This window comes from Oncorhynchus mykiss, chromosome 12 (assembly GCF_013265735.2).
Source record: "Oncorhynchus mykiss isolate Arlee chromosome 12, USDA_OmykA_1.1, whole genome shotgun sequence".
Lineage (NCBI taxonomy): Eukaryota > Metazoa > Chordata > Actinopteri > Salmoniformes > Salmonidae > Oncorhynchus > Oncorhynchus mykiss.
In genome coordinates, this window is record NC_048576.1 from 66,070,367 (window position 1) to 66,090,530 (window position 20,164).

Consider the following 20,164-nt stretch of genomic DNA (forward strand, 5'->3'; position numbering starts at 1 on the left):
CGTTCTTGGTACTTCCTATTACCAAAACATTACCTCATCGAATGGCATATATCAATTGTCAATTCTAGATACTCCCATTTGAAATCCAACCCTTCCTGGATAAACTCAAGGAGAGTAGTGAGCCTCTAGATCATATACTAAATCAAGATAAGTTTTGACATCAGAGGGGACATACAATGGTTCCAGACACTGCCATACTCCTCTCCCCAATGGGAAAAGTAGGGAGTGACTGGAGTACAGACATTGTGGAGCCCTTCACATGGTTTAACAGATACCCTCATATATGAAGACAATCCTGACCTCTCCCCTCTCTGGGCCCCAAGTGACTTTCCCACATAAGCATATTTATGAAAATAAAACATCTTATTTATCAATGTTACCTAACTAATTCGACACACCCCCAAATTATTATTAACATTAAGCCTTTCCATAACTTTTAACCCCAGTCAAACTATACCTAAACTTAACCCTTGTTCCTAAACCTAACCTCAATTTATTTTACCGCTATGACTAAATTTAGTTTTTCTTTTGCCGGTCTAATAGCCACTTCCTCGTTTTATACATTGGAACGAACTTCAGCATAGTTTTTAATGACCCCTGAGAAGCGAATTACTTTGACCTCTTTGGTTTTGGCCTTGAAGTCCTGCCACAGGTACTCTGGAGACAACACCTTGCTTGGCTTGTTGTAGAGCAGGTACCTGTTGAGGTGGCTCTCCTCCTGCCAGGCAGCCTCGATGGAATTCCCCGCATCTTCCTCAAACTGGGTCCGACATACCTTTGCTAGTGTGTACACATCCTCCACGAACCCTCCGATCATAGCCCCGCCATAGTAGTAGTCTCCCTCATCCATGGGGATGTAGGCCGTTGAGGCTGGACGCCGTTCGTACGGGAAGCGGTCACGGGTCTGCTCGTAGTAACCTGGGTGTATCACAGCAACCAGCCTTCCAAGAGACTCGGACCCCCAGTGAGCGTGGAACTTGCTGTCTACGTCCAGACAGAAGATGTAGTCGGCTTCCCCTCTGATCTGACGTTCGATGGTGGTCTGGATGATCTCCATCCTCTGGGCTGATATCTCCTGCCAGCGGTTTGAACCCGGGACCTGGATCACACTCAGATGTCTCCCCTGAGACAGGTTCACTGAAGGAACATCGTGGGGACGATCAGTGAAAACGTAGTAGCGCATGTTGAAGCCGACCATGAAGTGCTTCTCTGCTGTGTCCAGAAAATCTTGGAGAAATCTGACGTATCTGTCAGTATTTAAAGGCATACATAACACAAGGATTAATAAGTGCCTTGCTCAAGGACACAACGGCAGTAGGTCACACCTGAGATTATGATACCAGCAACCATCTGTAACTGATAGGGCGGCAGGTAGCCTACTGGTTAAGAGCTTTGGGCCAGTAACCGAAAGGTCACTGGTTCGAATCGCTGAGACATGCCAAGGTGAAAACATCTGTGGTTCTGCCCTTGAGCATGTCAATTAACTCCCAACAACAACTTCTCCCTGTGTGCCGATGATGTCATTAAGGCAGCATCTCCGATTCAGAGGGGTTGGGTTAAATGCGGGAGACACACTTGAATGCATTCAGTTGTGTAACTGACTTGGTATCCCCTTAACTGCATCATTCTCATAATACATTATACCACTTTCTGACCAGTATACAGTCTAGCAGATAATACAGTACAAGAAGTAGTACAATTATTCACTTGTTCCAAGACATCATTATATTTTATTACATCAGGGACTCATGTCCTTATAGTTGCAGTGTTGCAAAAGTATTGATAGTTCAATTCCCCTTTTGAATATTTGGTAAAAGTTGTACTCACTTTCCAATGGCAAACACGGTGGTTGCTATTGTGAGGTTCATGGGCTTGTAGATATTGTCGACAAGCACAGGGTCAAAGGTGCCTTCCCAGATGATGGGTGCCAACCATGGGGTCACTGACACCACATCAGTACGTCTAGAGGAACAGAACAGGGTCCTGCCTGACTGTGTTGTACTGACCAGAGCATTTAAAGGACCTTGAAACACGGTGTGGTGTTTTAGGCTACACCTCCCCACACTGATGTGTCAGACACTAATGTCAGGTGTGGCCTCCCAATATATCAAAGCTCCCCACACTGATGTCAGACACTTACAGTATAGTTTTTCAGCTTATATGTCTTTAACATAAAATAATAAAATGCTACTTACCCCACCAAGACACTGGGCTGCTTGTACAATAGCCTGGGAGAACAAAATGTCAATAATTACTTAATTGTAATGAAGAGATGGGCTGATATTGGTAGTATTAGATAGACCGACATGTAATAGTTGTACTACTACAGAAAATATACATTGATAGAACTACTTCCCCAACCATCGTGCTATAAACTCAACACATACAGCATCCCATCACCAATTCATGCAGTGAATAAAACATGACACTGATGTACAATGCTATGACATAGAATTACCACTATTCTGATTGATTGTAAGTGCTTTTTGGAAGATGTTTGTAGGATGGATGTGATAGCATGACACCATACTGCTATGGTGAAAGATGGTAGGGTAAAAATGCAGATGCATACTTTTCAGGAGAGACCATGTTCCGTATTCTGCTCCTGAACACGAGTCGACTCAGGCTGTAGGAAAATAAAAACATAGTAGGAAGAAAAACACAATGAAGATCAAACAAACTAGAAAGGGTACTTTTACATGAAAAATAATTGTGTGACTTGCTTCAGTTGCCCAGAAATATTTTTATATTAGTGGAAGGAGTTAATAAGTTTAAATTGTTAGAGGCTAGTGTTGACAATTTGAGGTTAGTGTAGTAGGGAATGTATTACAAATAGTAGTGGGATAGTTGCAATTAGTGTAGGGGGTTCCAAAACCTTCTAGATCCATGACCCCACGTGAAAATAATTATGTAATTAACTGCCATTGTTTGGGGGGGGGGGGGGGGGCTATGGCAGTCAATTGAAAAACATTCTAGCATTATTTCTGATTGTCTACTCAACTCGCCATCACATACTTTTAATGTGGGGCTATGACACTCAATTGCAAACTAGTCTGGCCATAATGTCTCTTATCTCACCACCACTAATCAGACGAGTGTGCTTGAGGCATGGCGCGAGGGAGCTTCTCAAAGACATGGGGCGTGGTCGACAGTACGTAACCTCATCCCTCCTGTCACATCCAGGATTACTGTCAAACAGATTGGGAAGTAGGTCCAAAAGTGCTCTTCCAAGCGTTGGAGATGAGCCATCATCACTCGTGTGGGACACTTACTGGTGCTGTTTTCTGTTAGGAACATGCACAACTGAGTCATGCACTGATCCCATATGTCCACAGGTGTGCGCGCAGTGGATGTGGTTTGATGTAAGTTACCTGCTGCAGTACACTATGCATACAAAAGTATTTGGAAACCTCTTCCAATTAGTGTATTTTGCTATTTCAGCCACACCCGTTGCTGGCAGGTGCATAAAATCCAGTACAAAGCCATGCAATCTCCATAGACGAACATTGGCAGTAGAATGGCCTTACTAAAGAGCTCAGTCACTTGCAACATGGCACCGTCATAGGATGCCACCTTTCCAACAAGTCAGTTGGTAAAAGTTCTGCCCTGCTAGAGCTGCCCCGGTCAACTGAAAGTGCTGTTATTGTGAAGTGGAAAAGTCTAGGAGTGACAACGGCTCAGCTGCGAAGTGGTAGGGCACACAAGCTCACAGAACAGGACTGTCTGTCCTCGGTTGCAGCACTCACTATTGAGTTCCAAGCTGCCTCGAATCAACGTCAGCACAAGACCTGTTCATCTGGAGCTTCATGAAATGGGCTTGGGATGAATTGGAATGCCGACTGTGAGCCAGGCCCAATCGCCCATTATCAGTGCCCGACCTCCCTAATGCTCTTGTGGCTGAATGGAAGCAAGTCCCCACAGCTTTGTTGCAGCATCTAGTGGAAAACCTTCCCAGAAGAGTGGAGGATGTTATACCAGCAAATGGGGGACGAACTCCATTTTAATGCCCATGATATTGAAATTATCATGGGAATGTTGATAATTGTTGAAATGTTTGATGAGCAGGTGTTTAGTGAGTTCTCCAGATCAAAAGGCAGTGGGGATGACCAGGGATGTTCTCTTGATAAGTGCATGAATTTGACCATTTTCCTGTCCTGTTAAGCATAAAACATGAAACGAATACTTTTGTGTGTCAAGGAAAATTTATGGAGTAACAAGTACATTATTTTCTTAAGTAAAAGTAGAAGTAAAATAGTAAAGTACAGACACCCCCAAAAAACGAGTTAGGTAGTACTTTAAAGTATTTTTACTTTTGTCTGAGTTTGTTGACAAAACAGACCATATGACGACTTTTCGCACAGAGATGTTTTTGGTCCACGGTGGATCTGTGAAAACTATGTGATTATTTTGGAGACAGCTTTTTATCAGTGAATGTAATCTATTAACTGTTATAGCATTTCTAAGTAGCAGCCAGTGCGGAAAACACAAAACAACTGATTGTTGTGATCTGGCTGTCAATGAACAGCAGGCAGCAGCTAGAAGGTATTTGGGCAACATTTCATAATATCATGACGGTAAAAATCTGTTTGAATTGGTAAGTGACACTGGAAGGTTGGTGGGTTATAATGTCCTCCTCATATTATAAAATCTGTTTGAATTGGTAAGTGACACTGGAAGGTTGGTGGGTTATAATGTCCTCCTCATATTATAAAATCTGTTTGAATTGGTAAGTGACACTGGAAGGTTGGTGGGTTATAATGTCCTCCTCATATTATAAAATCTGTTTGAATTGGTAAGTGACACTGGAAGGTTGGTGGGTTATAATGTCCTCCTCATATTATAAAATCTGTTTGAATTGGTAAGTGACACTGGAAGGTTGGTGGGTTATAATGTCCTCCTCATATTATAAAATCTGTTTGAATTGGTAAGTGACACTGGAAGGTTGGTGGGTTATAATGTCCTCCTCATATTATAAAATCTGTTTGAATTGGTAAGTGACACTGGAAGGTTGGTGGGTTATAATGTCCTCCTCATATTATAACATCTGTTTGAATTGGTAAGTGACACTGGAAGGTTGGTGGGTTATAATGTCCTCCTCATATCATAGGCCTAAAATCTGTGTATCCACTATTTTCATTGGCCTGTGCTATTGGTTGCATTTCAGATATGGGTTGTTTGTTTTATTGATCTCAATATATAATTGTCATAGTAGCTTGTCATTTTGGTCATTTGTGTGATATAAAAAAATAATTTTCATGTCTCCAAGTCATGTAGAATTGCAGGAAATTATTTTAGAAAAGGCCCTTTCTTTCCCCCTTCAGCGCACAAACCCATGAGCCCGTCAGGACTGAGCCCCGAATGTTATGAAACTCTGAACGCCCTCGCAGCCATATCAGCCTGAATTGTTAGGATTTTCTTGTGATCACAACAAAACTGCTGGAGTATGGCACGGTTTACCTCAATTTTATGGATTATCTTGTGACAGAACAAAACTACAAAAATCCTTACATTTTAAATGTACCATCCTACCATTAAAATGACCAAGTACCACAATATGTTGGGGGAAATTCTCAGTTTCTCTCAACTTACCTGGTGCTCTTCTGGTCCTCATCAATTAGGATATCTCTGTTGGTAACAATGAAACCATAATATAAATGTTCCCCTTAAATTCAAGCCTCAAACCACACCCTGTTATTAAGAATCAGACAACACTGTGACTTTCATTTCACACTGTAGCGACATTAGGCTGTAATAGATTAACAGAACTTGATCTTACCTGTTGAGTCTTTCAGAGAAGAAGTTGAAGTAGACATACCTTTGGAGAGGCAGAAGAGAATCAGTTCAAGTCTGTCATGAAAACATTTATTTTTAACACTAACAAAATGTTTTGCCGGCGCAGCCTTTCTTCGACATCAGTTGTTACTTTTATTTTAAATATAATTCATACTCTTACGCCAGTACACGACACAAGGACACAATTACCTTCACAAGATGGCAATCCTACGCATTTTCGTGGAGTTACAAAATACTGGAAAGCACACACTTGCATTCCTTATTGTATTGAGTAAGGTGTAAATTAAGCTTTACACTATCCTTATAGTACCTTGGATGTGGTGTTGCCAAAGCCACATTCATGCTGCATGTCTGTGCAGCTATTAACATACCATGAATACCATAGTACCCTCAAACTCAAATCTGGACCTCGAAGACAGTTCCACTGCATTTTTTTCATTCTTCCACTCTAATCAGGGACTAATTTAGACCTGTGACACCAGGTGTGTGTAATTAATTAGAAGATAAGAACAGAAAACCAGCATGCTCCGGATCTTGTAAGGTAAGAGTTGAGTACCCTTGCTATCTAGTAGTATATAAAAGTAGGCAAGATATTTAAAGTATACAGGAGCTTTTCAGTTAAACCATATTGCACATAATGTTGCACACTTGAAAAATGCAACGGTTCACAAGTGTGCAGACATTTTTAAAGGGTTACATGTTTTTGCTTTTAACAAAAATGCTGTACTGATATTAATTGCATGTGGCTTCAGAGAGCCATTGTCTTTATTCAATGCCCATCAGAGAGGGGTATGTTGTGTAGAAGATCCCAATATACCTAGTTAATATATTGAATAGTTTGATTAAATCTTGAGAAGTTCAATGACTGTTTAGTTAGTGCTTCCCTCAACCATGCAACAAAACCTGTTGGTTAAATCATTGTGTAAACTTTGTTTTCCTTTTTGACCAGGCTGAAAATAAAGCCTCAGTCATTCAGTTTGCATTGCCTATTGTGGAGGAACGGGAATTCAATATGTTGCCACTAACTAAGAACCTGTTTGTGATGTGTTAGGCAGGGCTCCCCATGCTCTTGTTTCCATGGCGTAGTATGCCCTTTAGACATACAATTCAAATCAAATTGTATTTCTCACATGCACCGAATACAACAGGTGTGAACCTTACCTTGAATTGCTTACTTGCAAGCCATTGACCAACAATGCAGTTCAAGAAATAGAGTTATGAAAATATTTGCTAAATAAACTAAAGTAAAAAAATCAAATCAAAAAGTAACATAAGAAAATTGCATATCAATAACGAGGCTACGGTATAAACAGGGGATACCGGTCCCGAGTCAGTGTGCGGCGGTACAGGTTAGTTGAGGTAATTTGTACATGTAGGTAGGGGTAAAGTGACTATGCATAGATACTAAATAGCGAGTAGCAGCAGATTACGGGGGGGGGGGGGGGGGGGGGGTTAATGTAATAGTCCAGGTGGGCGTTTGATTAACCGTTCAGCAGTCTTATGGCTTGGGGGTAGAATCTGTTAAGGAGCCTTTTGAACCTAGAATTGGCGCTCCAGGACCACTTGCCATGCGGTAGCAGAGAGAAGTCTATGACTTGGGAGACTGGAGTCTTTGACACATTTTTTGGCCTTCCTCTGAAACCGCCTAGTGTATATAGGTCCTGGATGACAGGAAGCTTGGCCCCAGTGATGTACTGAGCCGTACGCACTACCCTCTGTAGCGCCTTATGGTCAGATGCCGAGCAGTTGCCATACCAGGCGGTGATGCAACTTGTCAGGATGCTCTCGATGGTGCAACTGTAGAACTTTTTGAGGATCTTGAGACCCATGCCAAATTTTTTCAATCTCCTGAGAGGGAAAAGGTGTTGATGTGCCCTCTTCACAACTGTCGTTGGGGATGTGGACACCAAGGAACTTGAAACTCTCGACCCGCTCCACTCCAGCCCCGTCAATGTTAATGGAGGCCTGTTTAGCCCTCCTTTTCCTATAGTCCACGATCAGTTCCTTTGTTTTGCTAACACTGAGGCAGAGGTTGTGGTCCTGGCACCACACTACCAGGTCTCTGACCTCCTCCCTATAAGCTGTCTCATCGTTGTCTGTGATTAGGCCTACCACTTTTGGGTCGTCAGCAAACTTAATGATGGGGTTGGAGTTGTGCTTGGCCACACAGTTGTGGGTGAACAGGAAGTACAGGAGGGGACTAAGCACGCACCCCTGAGGAGCTCCAGTGCTGAGGATCAGCATAGCAGATGCGTTGTTGCCTACCATTACCACCTGGGGTGAGGCCCTTCAGGAAGTCCAGGATCCAGTTGCAGAGGGAGGTGTTTAGTCCTAGGGTCCTTAGCTTTGTGATGAGCTTTGTGGGCACTATGGTTTTAAACACTGAGCTGTAGTCAATGAACAGCATTCTCACATAGGTGTTCCTTTTGTCAAGGTGGGAAAGGGCAGTGTGGATTGAGATTGTGTCATCTGTGGCTCTGTTGGGGCAATATGAAAAATGGAGTGAGTCTAGGGTTTCCAGCATGATGGTGTTGATGTGAGCTTTGACCAGCCTTTCAGACCACTTCATGGCTACTGACGTGAGTGCTACGGGGTGATAATCATTTAGGCAGGTTACCTTCGCTTTCTTGGGCATAGGGACTATGTTGGTCTGTTTGAAAAATGTAGGTATTACAGACTTGGTCAGGGAACGGTAAAACATGTCAGTGAAGACACTTGCCAGTTTTTCCGCGCATGCTTTGAGTACACATCCTGGTAATCCGTCTGGCCCTGCGACCTTGTGAATGTTGACCTCTTTGAAGGTATTGCTCACATCGGCTATGGAGAGCGTAATCACACAGTTGTCCGGAACAGCTGCTGCTCTGATGCATGCTTCAGTGTTGCTTGCCTCGAAGCAAGCATATGCTTTTATCTCATCTGGGAGGCTCACGTCACTGGGCAGCTCGTGGTTGGGTTTCACTTTGTAGCACATAAGTCTGCAAACCCTGCCACATCCGACGAGCATCAGAGCCGGTGTAGTAGCATTCAATCTTAGTCCTGTATTGACGCTTTGCCTGTTTGATAGTTCGTCTGAGGGCATAGCGGGATTTCTTATAAGCATCCTGATTAGTGTCCCGCTCCTTGAAAGCGACAGCTCTAGCCCCAGCTCGATGTGGATATTGCCTGTGATCCATGGCTTCTGGTTGGGATATATTTGTACGGTCACTGTGGGGACGACGTCATTGATGGACTTAATGAAGTGGTGACTGAGGTGGTATACTCCTCAATGCCATTGGATGAATCCCGGAACACATTCCAGTCTGTGCTAGCAAAACAGTCCTGTAGCGTAGCATCTACGTCATCTGACCAATTCCATATTGCGTGAGTCACCAGTACTTACTGCTTTAGTTTTTGCTTGAAAGCAGGAATCAGGAGGATTCGTATGCGTCTTGGCTGCAGAAATGTTTTGCTTCCCTTTCCCATATCTGTGCCTCAACACAATTCTGTCTCGGAGCTCTACGGACAATTCCTTAGACCTCATGGCTTGGTTTTTGCTCTGACATGCACTGTGAACTGTGGGACCTAATATAGACAGGTGTGTGCCTTTCCAAATCACTTTCAATCAATTAAATGTACCACATGTGGACTCCAATCAAGTTGTAGAAACATCTCAAGGATGATCAACGGAAACAGGACGTACCTGAGCTCAATTACGAGTCTCATTGCAAAGGGTCTGAATACTTAGTAAATAACGTATTTATTTATTTTACTTTCAATACATTTGAAAAAAATCTAAACTTGTTTTGGCTTTGGTATTATGGGGTGTAGATTGATGTGGTGTAGATTGTGTAGATTGATGTGGATTTTTATTTTATTTAATACATTTTAGAATAAGACTAACATAACCAAATGTGGAAAACGTCAAGGGGTCTGAACTTTCCCGAAGGCACTGTATGTCTAGGGGTAAGGTGACGAGTCAACGGGATATTAGATAAACAGAGTAGCATTAGCTTGTATGTGAGTGGGTGTGCGTATGTGTAGACTCAGTATACATTTATGTGCATATTATGTGTGAATGAGCAGATGATGGGTTGAGGGTTTCTTTGAGTGTGCATAGAGAGTGCAAAAAAATAAAAGTTTCAATAAGGATGCAAGGTTAACTCAATCTGTGTAGCTTAATAAATGTTACATAGGGATGCAAAATTTCAACATGTGATACCATGAAACTAAACATATGACATTTCACATCCGCCTCCCGGGCATTAGCTAGGTGACCTGTTTAAAGTCAACGGCTTCTGTGAAAACACAGGATTGCTGATAAACGATTTATCTGCCATCCCAAGCAAAACTAGTTTGAAAATTCTAATATATATTTTATAGAGAAGAGATATGGTATGTTTCTGGACGATGCACCATGTTGACCTTGTTGACAACATGTCAGAGCGGCGCAGATTACTGATCGATTTGAGATGGACGTTCCTCCCTGTCAAGGGCCATAGCCGAGGGCACCGCGGGCGGGTGTTTTCACCACCCATATGGCTGTCTTTCTAAGGTCTAAATACTATTTACTTTTTGACAGTAAACTGTAGTATATTCTGAACATTAACAATTTAAGTTACTTGAACATTAAATATTTGTTGTATTGAACATAAACATTTAGGGTCCGTTCTACTTAAATTATTAACCTTCATTACACATTGTAACAAGTATAAGTAGTTCTGATTAGTAAGTGATCATGTGTTAATGTTTAGCATTGTTTTATGAATTTGGCCATTTTTCATTTGAACCCACCTTAGCAGGCATTGTTGAGCACGTGTTAATTCCACTAAGCTGTAAGCCTCTGTCAGTGGTGCACATGATCTTGTTGGTGGTTGGGAATGGATTGTATTATTGAACGTCAACTTGTTTGAGGTTTTGATACATGTTCATCCTGATCAATTACACCTCTTGGCACAACAAACTGCTTAATACTATTTTTGAAATATATTTTCTTTCTTCAAACATGCATACAACATTGGGGAAAAATACACTATATATGCAAATGTATGTGGACACCCCTTTTAAATGAGTGGATTTGTCAATTTCAGCCACACCCGTTGCTGACAGGCGCATAAAATCGAGCACACACCACCATGCAATCTCCATAGACAAACATTCAGTGTAGAATGGATTTACTGAAGAGATCAGGGACTTTCAATGTGGCACCATCATAGGCAGTCCGACTAACGAATCTCGGTTTGGCGCATGCCAGGAGAACGCTACCTTCTACCTACCTCATTACCTTAACCTTGTTCTGAACACCTCCAAAACAAAGGACATTGTGGTTTGCTAAGAATATTGCCCCTCTCCCCACAGGTGTGATTACTGCCTCTGTGGGTTTGGAGCTTGAGGTAGTCACCTCATACAAGTACTTGGGAGTATGGCTAGATGGTACACTGTCCTTCTCTCAGCACATATCAAAGTTGCAGGCTAAAGTTAAATCTAGACTTGGTTTCCCCTATTGTAATCACTCCTCTATCACCCCAGCTGCCAAACAAACCCTGATTCAGATGACCATCCTACTCATGCTAGATTACGGAGATGTAATTTATAGATCGGTAGGTAAAGTCATCTCTGTATACCCATTGCAAGACCCACTGGTTGATGCTTATTTATAAAACTCTCTTAGGCCTCACTCCCCCCTATCTGAGATATCTACTGCAGCCCTCATCCTCCACATACAACACCTGTTCTGCCAGTCACATTCTGTTAAAGGTCCCCAAAGCACACATATCCCTGGGTCGCTCCTCTTTTCAGTTCGAGACAGCTAGCGACTGGAACGAGCTGCAACAAACACTCAAACTGTGGATAGTTTTATCTCAATCTCTTCATTCAAAGACTCAATCATGGACACTCTTACTGACAGTTGTGGCTGCTTTGCGTGATGTATTGTTGTCTCTACCTTCTTGCCCTTTGTGCTGTTGTCTGTGCCTAATAATGTTTGTACCCTGTTTTGTGCTGTTAGAATGTTGTTTTGTGACCATGTTGTTGTCATGGTGTGTTGCTACCATGCTGTGTTGTCATGTGTTGCTGCCATGCTATGTTGTTGTCTTTAGGTCTCTCTTAATGTAGTGTTGTGATGTCTCTCTTGTCGTGATGTGTGTTTTGTCCTATATTTTAATTTAATTTATTTGTATTTTTAATCCAAGCCCCCGTCTTCACAGGAGACCTTTTGCCTTTTGGTAGTCCGTCGTTGTAAATAAGAATGTGTTCTTAACTGGCTTGCCTAGTTAAATAAAGGTAAAAGCATTCTGATTGGTTGAGACGCGTTCTAAGCAATGTCCCCTCTGTATTTTGTCACTGAGCTAATTTCAGGTCTGCTGAGCGCAAACTTTAAACGTTGTTTAAATGATGTGCAACTTCCTGTTCTCGTTTACTGTGAACTCTGAGGCTGTACACGCATTAAGTTACAGTTTTAACAGTGGCCAAGAAGTCTAATGTGGCTATTTGATCATAATGTAGAACTACCAGAATGGCCTACCATCAAAAACATGCATTTTAACATGGAAATAGCTCCTCTATCATTCAGCCTACAGTAGCAGCCAATGTGTTGTGTTTAATGGCCATGCTTACATTCCATAAGACTTTTGGGGGAAAAATGCAGGGCTTGATGCAAGTAACCAACTTGTTTGATGCAAGTAACCAATTTACAAAATAAAATGCATTATTGCCATACCATTATTACAGAGAATCAGACAAATGATGCTCCCCTCTGCCTATTGGCTACTTAGTTTATTCAAGCCTGTCCCAATATACAACATTGCCCCTTAAAAACAAAAAAATCTCTTTACCTGACTCGCTTTTAAAATATGTCTGGAAATGTACATGTTTTGTGGTCTTCTAGGAGGCAACCACTCCCTTATTGCTGACTACATCTGTATTGCTTGCTGTTTGGGGTTTTAGACTGAGTTTCTGAATAAGCACTTTGTGACATCTGCTGATATAAAAAGGCCTTTATAAAAGCAGTTGATTTATTGATCGATCTGTAACTGGGTTAATAACTCACCAACTAGAGAAATTATATGAACAAAATGTGCATAAGTGGCTACGTGCTTTGAACTCAAAACAAGCCACCTACTCACAACCACAGCTGGGAAAACAGTCAAGTTGAATGTAAATGGCACAGATCCATATTTGGCAATGGTCTATTTGCATATCGGCCTGGAGCATGGGCTGAGTCATGGGAAATAGTATCCTACTCTGATCGGTTCTGCCTACAACAAAATATCTTGCAGAGTACGTTTTGTTTTGGTATGTTGCATTGAAAGTGGCCAATACTGCATTGATTTAATCACAATTGCCACAGGAAAGGGCCAGCAGGTACCCTAGTGGTTAGAGCGTTAGGCCAGTAACCAAAAGGTTGCTAGATCAAATCCCCTTGCTGACAAGGTAAAAGTCTGTCGTTCTGCCCCTGAACAAGGCAGTTAACCCACTGTTCCTACGCCGTCATTGTAAATTAGAATTTGTTCTTAACTGACTAGTTAAAATTATTTACCCTTGCTTCTAGCCTAACATTTGGTTTTCAACAACAGGGGTTTGTACACTCTAAAAATAAAAGGTTCCTGGAGGATCCTTTAGGGGTTCTTCTAATTGGAACTGTGGAGGAACCCCTATAAGTTCCTCAAATAACCCCCATTAATGTTTCCCCAAAGAACCCTGTGGGGTCCATTTTTGAACCCCGCCTCCCGTATTAACATAATTATCTCAAATTCATATTGAAATATTTCAGCTGGGCAGTTAGATTCCTGCAAGAACCCCCAAGAACTAAAGCGGTTCCTCGATGAACCCCAACTCCTATGGGGTCATTTTTCAGTGCCAAAAACTTTTTTTGAGGATCTTAGAAGAACCCTTGTTGAACCCCTCATTTTTGTGCAAATGTTGCTGTTTCTCAACATTTGCAACATAGTTTCAATATTGATAGTTGATCTCCACTGTCCTATTGTGAATTAACGTGTCAGGACGAGACGGACATCTTTACTTAGCCATTCGAAATTATGAATCAGCATCATTTTATGAATATGTTATACAAAGAAATGTCAATAGAAAACAGGTCAAATTAAATGAAACACAGCTACTTTGCTGTTATTGTGGTTGCACGGTTTGACGGGACTGTGCTAGCTGTAGTTTGCTAGCTAGCAAAAATGGGATTACAGCGCTTCGAGCCAGGATGGCAATATAACTTTTAGAACAAAAAACTGGGTCGCATAGATATAGATATAGAACAAAAAAGCTTCACGATTGGGTCGCATTTCTGGCAACCTAACCGATATAATGAACTCACAACCAGCTTGGGACAAGACCCATATTTTTTTCTGAGGAATAAAGTAGTAGCTTATTAATACATTTTTCAAAAGAAAGCTTTTTTATTTAATTGGTAACCAGTTTTAGAAAAACAACTGTACACTCAAGGTTTTGCTAAATTACTTTTTCAGCACGGCTGTGCTGATCTACCGCAGCACAGCCGTGCTAAAAAAAAGTAGTTTAGCACACCCTCTCGTGTACAATTGCTTTATTATACCATGGCATTGTTGAATACTTGTTTCTGATTGGCTTGAAGGGCATTCTAGAGCATGCATTATTTCCTTATAACGCACAGTATATCAGCACGGTAGAATTCAATGGCTATATGTCATTCTTATATGTTCTATGTTTGAGCTGCTTTTGAAAGCAAAATTAGAATTATTATTATTGGCTATGTCGAATTTGATGTTCATAATAGCAAGCTAGGACTGATGGTTTGGTTAGCTAAACTATCAAGTCTGTTTGGTTACCAAGGCAAATCCTGTAGCTATCTAGTAAACTTGCTAGCTTCTTCAGTGGAAGCTGAACACATTTCTACCTGCAAATTAACACATTTCTAGCGACAAATTTGGGGCTCTCTGCATTCTCTGGGAAATGATGCAACTCATTGGAAGGTTAGTTCCACTCCACTAACTCCTCCATAGAACACACCTTCTACGGCGTTAATTAATATTCCGTAGAACGCATAGCCCCTCGTTGATTATCCCTTACATAAACCATCATTTCACTTTTCAAGAGGTATGTTATACATTTACACCTGATTAAATCTAATTTCTTAAATCCATCCAACCCTTAACAGATTAGAACATAGTCACATTCAAGAAATGTATCTAAAAAAAATTCATGTTAGTTTCTATCTCAAAAGCTCCTGATTTAATACCAGACAAAGGAACAAACTGGAAGTAATGTCCAAATGGTTTACATACCCCAGAAGCAAGAACGTTCCAACAATGAGAAGCAGAACATATGGCTTGACATTTGAACTTAAACGCATTGTTCATCCAATAGTGTCGCCAAAAGATTTAGTTGATCCTATTAATACTGGTCTCAAGTAAGATAGAGTTATCTACTATCACCAGTACTGTAAATCAATCCTGGATTTAGGGCCGAGTAAAATATGTTTGATATCAGTTTAAACTAGTGTGACAGGAAAAAAATGTGTATGTATGTATTTTGTGTAGCCTATAATAATAATATTTTGTGTAGCCTATAATAAGGAAGGAGGTTCCTTCCTGGGCCTCTTCCTGTTTCTTTCTCTTTGGCTGATTAACAAATCACCCCCTAAGGGGCTAATTAGATAGCCAGTTTGAGGAGTCAGCTACACTACAGGCTTCAGAGCGAAGTGGTAAAGATGCAGTAAAGAGAGAAATGGAACTGAACAAAGGAAATGCCATGGATACATGTGGAGGAAAGATCCTGAATCTCATTGCCCCCCCAGCAAAATTAGCCTATATTTAGGCTATTGCTTACTTGTGTTTTTCACAATATGTTGAGGTAAAAATCTAAGTATCATGATGGTATGGATGTCAACCCCAATACATGTTCATTTCATCGTCACCAATCAACTGCATTACAGTTAAAAACAACTTTGACTTCCACCACCATTTCTCTATGCTAGTTACGCTACCAGTTTATACGAACAGGAGTTAGCATTTAGCAGCCACTTCTTCTGAACCTGAAAAGGGACTACTTCTAAATGTTATGCAGCGAAAACAGCCAAATATATCCAAATCGGACCAATCATGACGGATTTTACGAATATTCAATTTGTTAGATCAGATTTGTCGAATGTGCACCAATCCGGAATCCTTCTTCTATCTCCCACAGTCTACCTTCCATTGCCCTCTTTACCGCATCTATTCCATAAGGCACCAAGTTATTTTGGAGTTAGCACAATTTCAAACAAGAATTGAGAAGCGTGCCTATTTATCAGCCACCTGCATTTGTTTGTCTGATTTTGAGACTTGACACATGTAACATTTGCAATACCTCGACAATGTAATGTTTAACTGTTACTGAGGTTTATTTCTTGTAAAATGACAGGGGAAATTCTAATTTGAATTTAATGCTTGTTTTATTATTCCATCATTGAAGTCATGAGTGTGTCCTTGTTACGGGTTTTGGTTTTTCCATTTGTGTTTTGAGGTTGGACAAGTTGGCCATACCAATTGACGTCACTTCGTTAGTCAGGTGTTTCACCTGTGCTGGCACAGGTGTTATTTAAGAGCAGTTGGCCCAGAGCTCCGGTTGGTGCTCCCTTTTTGAGGAAAAAAACAACAACAATCCTTTATCTCATCTTCACTGTTTTCATTTTGCTCCACTTTTTGTTTTCCTTCCAGTTTTTTAGTTTGGGATGGTGTTCAATCTTATACTTACAACTCGTGCTAAGTGAAGATATTATATTGAATGAAATAAACCAGACTCCGAGGTAAACTTCAACATGTTTGTACTCCATCACTATACGTGTAATCCCTCACATTCCTTTACTGACGTGGTGACGTCCTATCTCAGAACGTCACATCGGTACACAACATCCCCCCCTTTACTTGGATATGAACTTCAATGTCAACCTGACATAAACAACAGCACTTATTATTTATCTGTAGAGCAAACTTTACCTTTATGTTAACAATAAACTGAAATTCCCCAATAGCTGTACATCAACCATTCGAGACCCCTCCCACAGTCCCCCCCCCCCCCCCCCCCCCCCCCCCAAACAGGTGCCATTAATACAGGTAACGAGTGGAGGACAGAGGAGCCTCTTAAAGAAGAAGTTACAGGTCTGTGAGAGCCAGAAATCTTGCTTGATTGTAGGTGACGACCAAATACTTATTTTCCACCATAATTTGCAAATAAATTCATAAAAAATCCTACAATGTGACTTAAAAAAAAAAATCCTAATTTTGTCTGTCATAGTTGAAGTGTATATATGATGAAAATTACAGGCCTCTCATCTTTTTAAGTGGGAGAACTTGCACAATTGGTGGCTGACAAAATACTTTTTTGCCCCACTGTATGTTGATGATATTCTGTTGTCAAATTGCTCACAGGAGGCCTGTAAAGCTGATACTCTTGCTCTGTTCCTCTTTCTAGCAGACCAAGGTCACAAAGTTAATAAGAGGAAGTTATAGCTCTATTTAGGACACACTACAACACAGGAAGGAAGAACACTCAATTCGACCAGAAAGAAAGCCATTCTAGAAGCACCCAAAGCACTTAACAAAAAGCAGATGATGAGTTTCTTGGGCATGATTAACTATTGTAGGGCGTGGGTCCCACACTTTGAACTGCATACAGGGTTACTTGGTGATTTGATCTATGGTAAGGCTATGACAGCAAAAGACAAATATTGTATGGACAAGCAAGGTGGAGAAACAGTTTGTGACTATTGAACAGCTATTGATATCTGACACTGCTCTGGCGTTTCCTAGGTATGACCGTGAATTCACACAGACTGTGGATTGCAGGGAGGGGTTCATGACATCAGTGTTGACTCAGAGACACGGAGGGAAGAATAAGCCGGTGGCCTATTATTCCTCCCGTCTCGATGAGGTGGCGCAAGCAATGCCCCTGTGTTTACAGTCAGTGGTGGCTGCAGCACGGGCTGTGGAGGACTCAGCCTCTATAGTACTTTACCATGATTTGACATTGAGGGTACCACATGCCGTTTCAATCTTATTATTAGAACACAAGATGGCGTACATGTCACCGGCTGGACATTTGTCTTGTATGATAATTTAGTTAAATATGCCAAATCTAACAATTGTGCGATGTACTACCTTGATCCCCATAGCCACCGATGGGTGTCCCCGTTTTAGATTAACTAACTTCAACGTAATGACTCGGGACGTCGGGTTTGATACGAAAGCTTATTTTAGTAATAATACTTGTTCACGTTACATTTAACAACTTTGTTTTGGTACAGAGCAATGCAGGTAAGATGCTATCGGATCGTCAGCCACAATCACTGCACCTGCACATAATTGTCGCGTTATCCTCTCGCAAGGCATTCTGGAACTTGCAGTCAAAAAGCGTAATTCACCACAACCCAATACAATTACATATGCAAATAACTGTAAAGAAATATATTTAGATACAGCTCAATTAATAAACTTAAACATTAACTATGTAACACATTAAAGTTACAACACCCCGTGACTGTGTAGCGGAGACGGAGAAAGTAGTTCTCCCTAGACCAGATCTGACTGATTTGCCTTTGCCAGATGCTGAAATAACTATGTTTGTTGATGGGTCTTCCAGGAAAAAAAAACCCAGATGGCTCAAATGCCACTGGTTCTGCGGTAGTGACTCTCACTGAGGTGTTGGAAGCTGAAGCTTTACCAAATAATTACTCTGCTCAACAAGCTGAAATTGTTGCCCTTACCAGGGCTTGTGAGTTGGGGATGGGTAAATGCATTACGATACATACTGATAGCGCTTATGATTTTAACACAGTCCATGTATTTGCAGCTCAGTGGAGAAACAGGGGCACGGTTACCACAGCGGATAAACCCATTACCCATGCCCAGCTAATCTTGAATTTACTAGAGGCAGTTTTATTACCAAAAAAAGTAGCAATTTGTAAATGCTAAGCACATACTAAAGGCATGGGCAGCGTCAGCAATGGTAATAGACGGGCAGATGAGGAAGCTAAGAGAGCGGGTGGAAAACCACACTCACACACATACTCACACTTAAGCTGCTCTAGAAAATAATATACATGAACAAGGTAGCTGGGTACATCAACAACATTATAGGCGGCGGTATTGCTTCTCAACTCCGGTCGCTCAGTAGTAGACAAATTATTAGTTAATAATTTAAGAGCATGTTGGGATTGTAGTGTCAATACCCTAGTTTATACATGCATAATCTATGAGCGGAATTACTGTTTTACCTCAATTAGCCCAAAAAAATCTAGTGACTTGGCATGCCCCTTAACACTGTTAGAAAAGCTACTATCTAGAATCTAAAAATGTTCTTCGGTACTTCAGTCCCGATAGGAGTACCTTTTGAAGAACCCTATTCGGATCTAGGTAGAACCCTTTTGGTTCCAGGTGAATCGCTTTTGATTTCCATGTATAACCCTTTCCACGGAGGGTTCAACATGGAACCCAAAAGAGTTCTACCTGGAACCAAAACGCGTTCTCCTATGGACACAGTCGAAGAACACTTTTGGAGCCCTTTTTTTCTGAGTGTAGCAAGAGCCTCATCATGCACACACAGCAGAGAGAGAGAGAGAGAGAGAGAGAGAGAGAGAGAGAGAGAGAGAGCAAAATGACTTGGTGCACATACTTTATCTGCACATTTGTCACGTAGTACACAGTTTTCGAGGAACACTTTTGGCTTCTGAGCAGTAGTGTAAAGTACTTAAGTAAAAACACTTTAAAATACTACTTAAGTAGTGTTTGGGGGTATCTGTACTTTACTATTTATATTTTTGACAACATCTACTTTTACTTAACTACATTCCTAAAGAAAATAATGTCCTTTTTACTCCATACATTTTGCCTGACAAAAAAAAGTACTCATTACATTTTGAATGCTTGGGCAGGTTGACACTAAACACAATTGCATCTTTTATAAATAAAAAATGCATAGTGTTGGAGTGTGACCCTGGCTATCCATAAATAAAAAATAAAAAATGGTGCATTGCTTAATATGAGGAATTTGTCATTATTATACTTTTACTTTCAATATTTAAGTATATTTACTTTTGATACTTAATGATATTTAAAACCCAATTATTTTTTACTTTTACTCAAGTGCTATTTTACTGGCCGACTTTCACTTTTACTTGAGTAACTTTCTATTAAGGTATTTATACCTTTACTCAAATATTATAATTGTGTAATTATTCCACCACTGATTAGTCATGACATAGATGGCCTTGAAAATGCTCTCTAATGGAGTAAATTAGTCATTTCAACTTTTCTCCACCAGATGTCCCCATGGTCAAGTCAAACATTTGCTGTGAACATTACGGTTGAGGTTAATTCAGTTGTCAATTCAGGAAGTAAATCAAAATTCCACAAATACATTGACAAATATTTAT

The 20,164-nt window shown here is 40.9% G+C and overlaps 1 protein-coding gene across 1 annotated transcript; it reads right to left on the reverse strand.

Moving 5' to 3' along the window:
- Nucleotides 1-300: 300 nt before the first annotated feature.
- Nucleotides 301-15,465, reverse strand: LOC110538061 (globoside alpha-1,3-N-acetylgalactosaminyltransferase 1). Its single transcript, XM_021624622.2, has 7 exons — nucleotides 15,039-15,465; nucleotides 5,777-5,815; nucleotides 5,590-5,625; nucleotides 2,573-2,626; nucleotides 2,196-2,228; nucleotides 1,828-1,962; nucleotides 301-1,247 (listed from the first exon to the last, which is right to left on the reverse strand). The coding sequence occupies exons 1-7, from the start codon at nucleotides 15,104-15,106 to the stop codon at nucleotides 557-559; spliced, it is 1,056 nt and encodes a 351-aa protein (XP_021480297.2). The 5' UTR covers nucleotides 15,107-15,465; the 3' UTR covers nucleotides 301-556.
- Between the last annotated feature and the right edge of the window lie 4,699 nt (nucleotides 15,466-20,164).

What these genes read in the sequence shown, in the direction of transcription:
- LOC110538061 (XM_021624622.2), bottom strand. Translation starts at nt 15,106, where the DNA reads ATGCGTTTAAGTTCAAATGTCAAGCCATATGTTCTGCTTCTCATTGTT. An exon ending in GGAACGTTCTTGCTTCTGGG is followed by an intron (nt 5,816 to 15,038) that starts GTATGTAAACCA and finishes GCCTCTCCAAAG; the next exon opens with GTATGTCTACTTCAACTTCT. An exon ending in GAGGACCAGAAGAGCACCAG is followed by an intron (nt 2,627 to 5,589) that starts GTAAGTTGAGAG and finishes ATTTTCCTACAG; the next exon opens with CCTGAGTCGACTCGTGTTCA.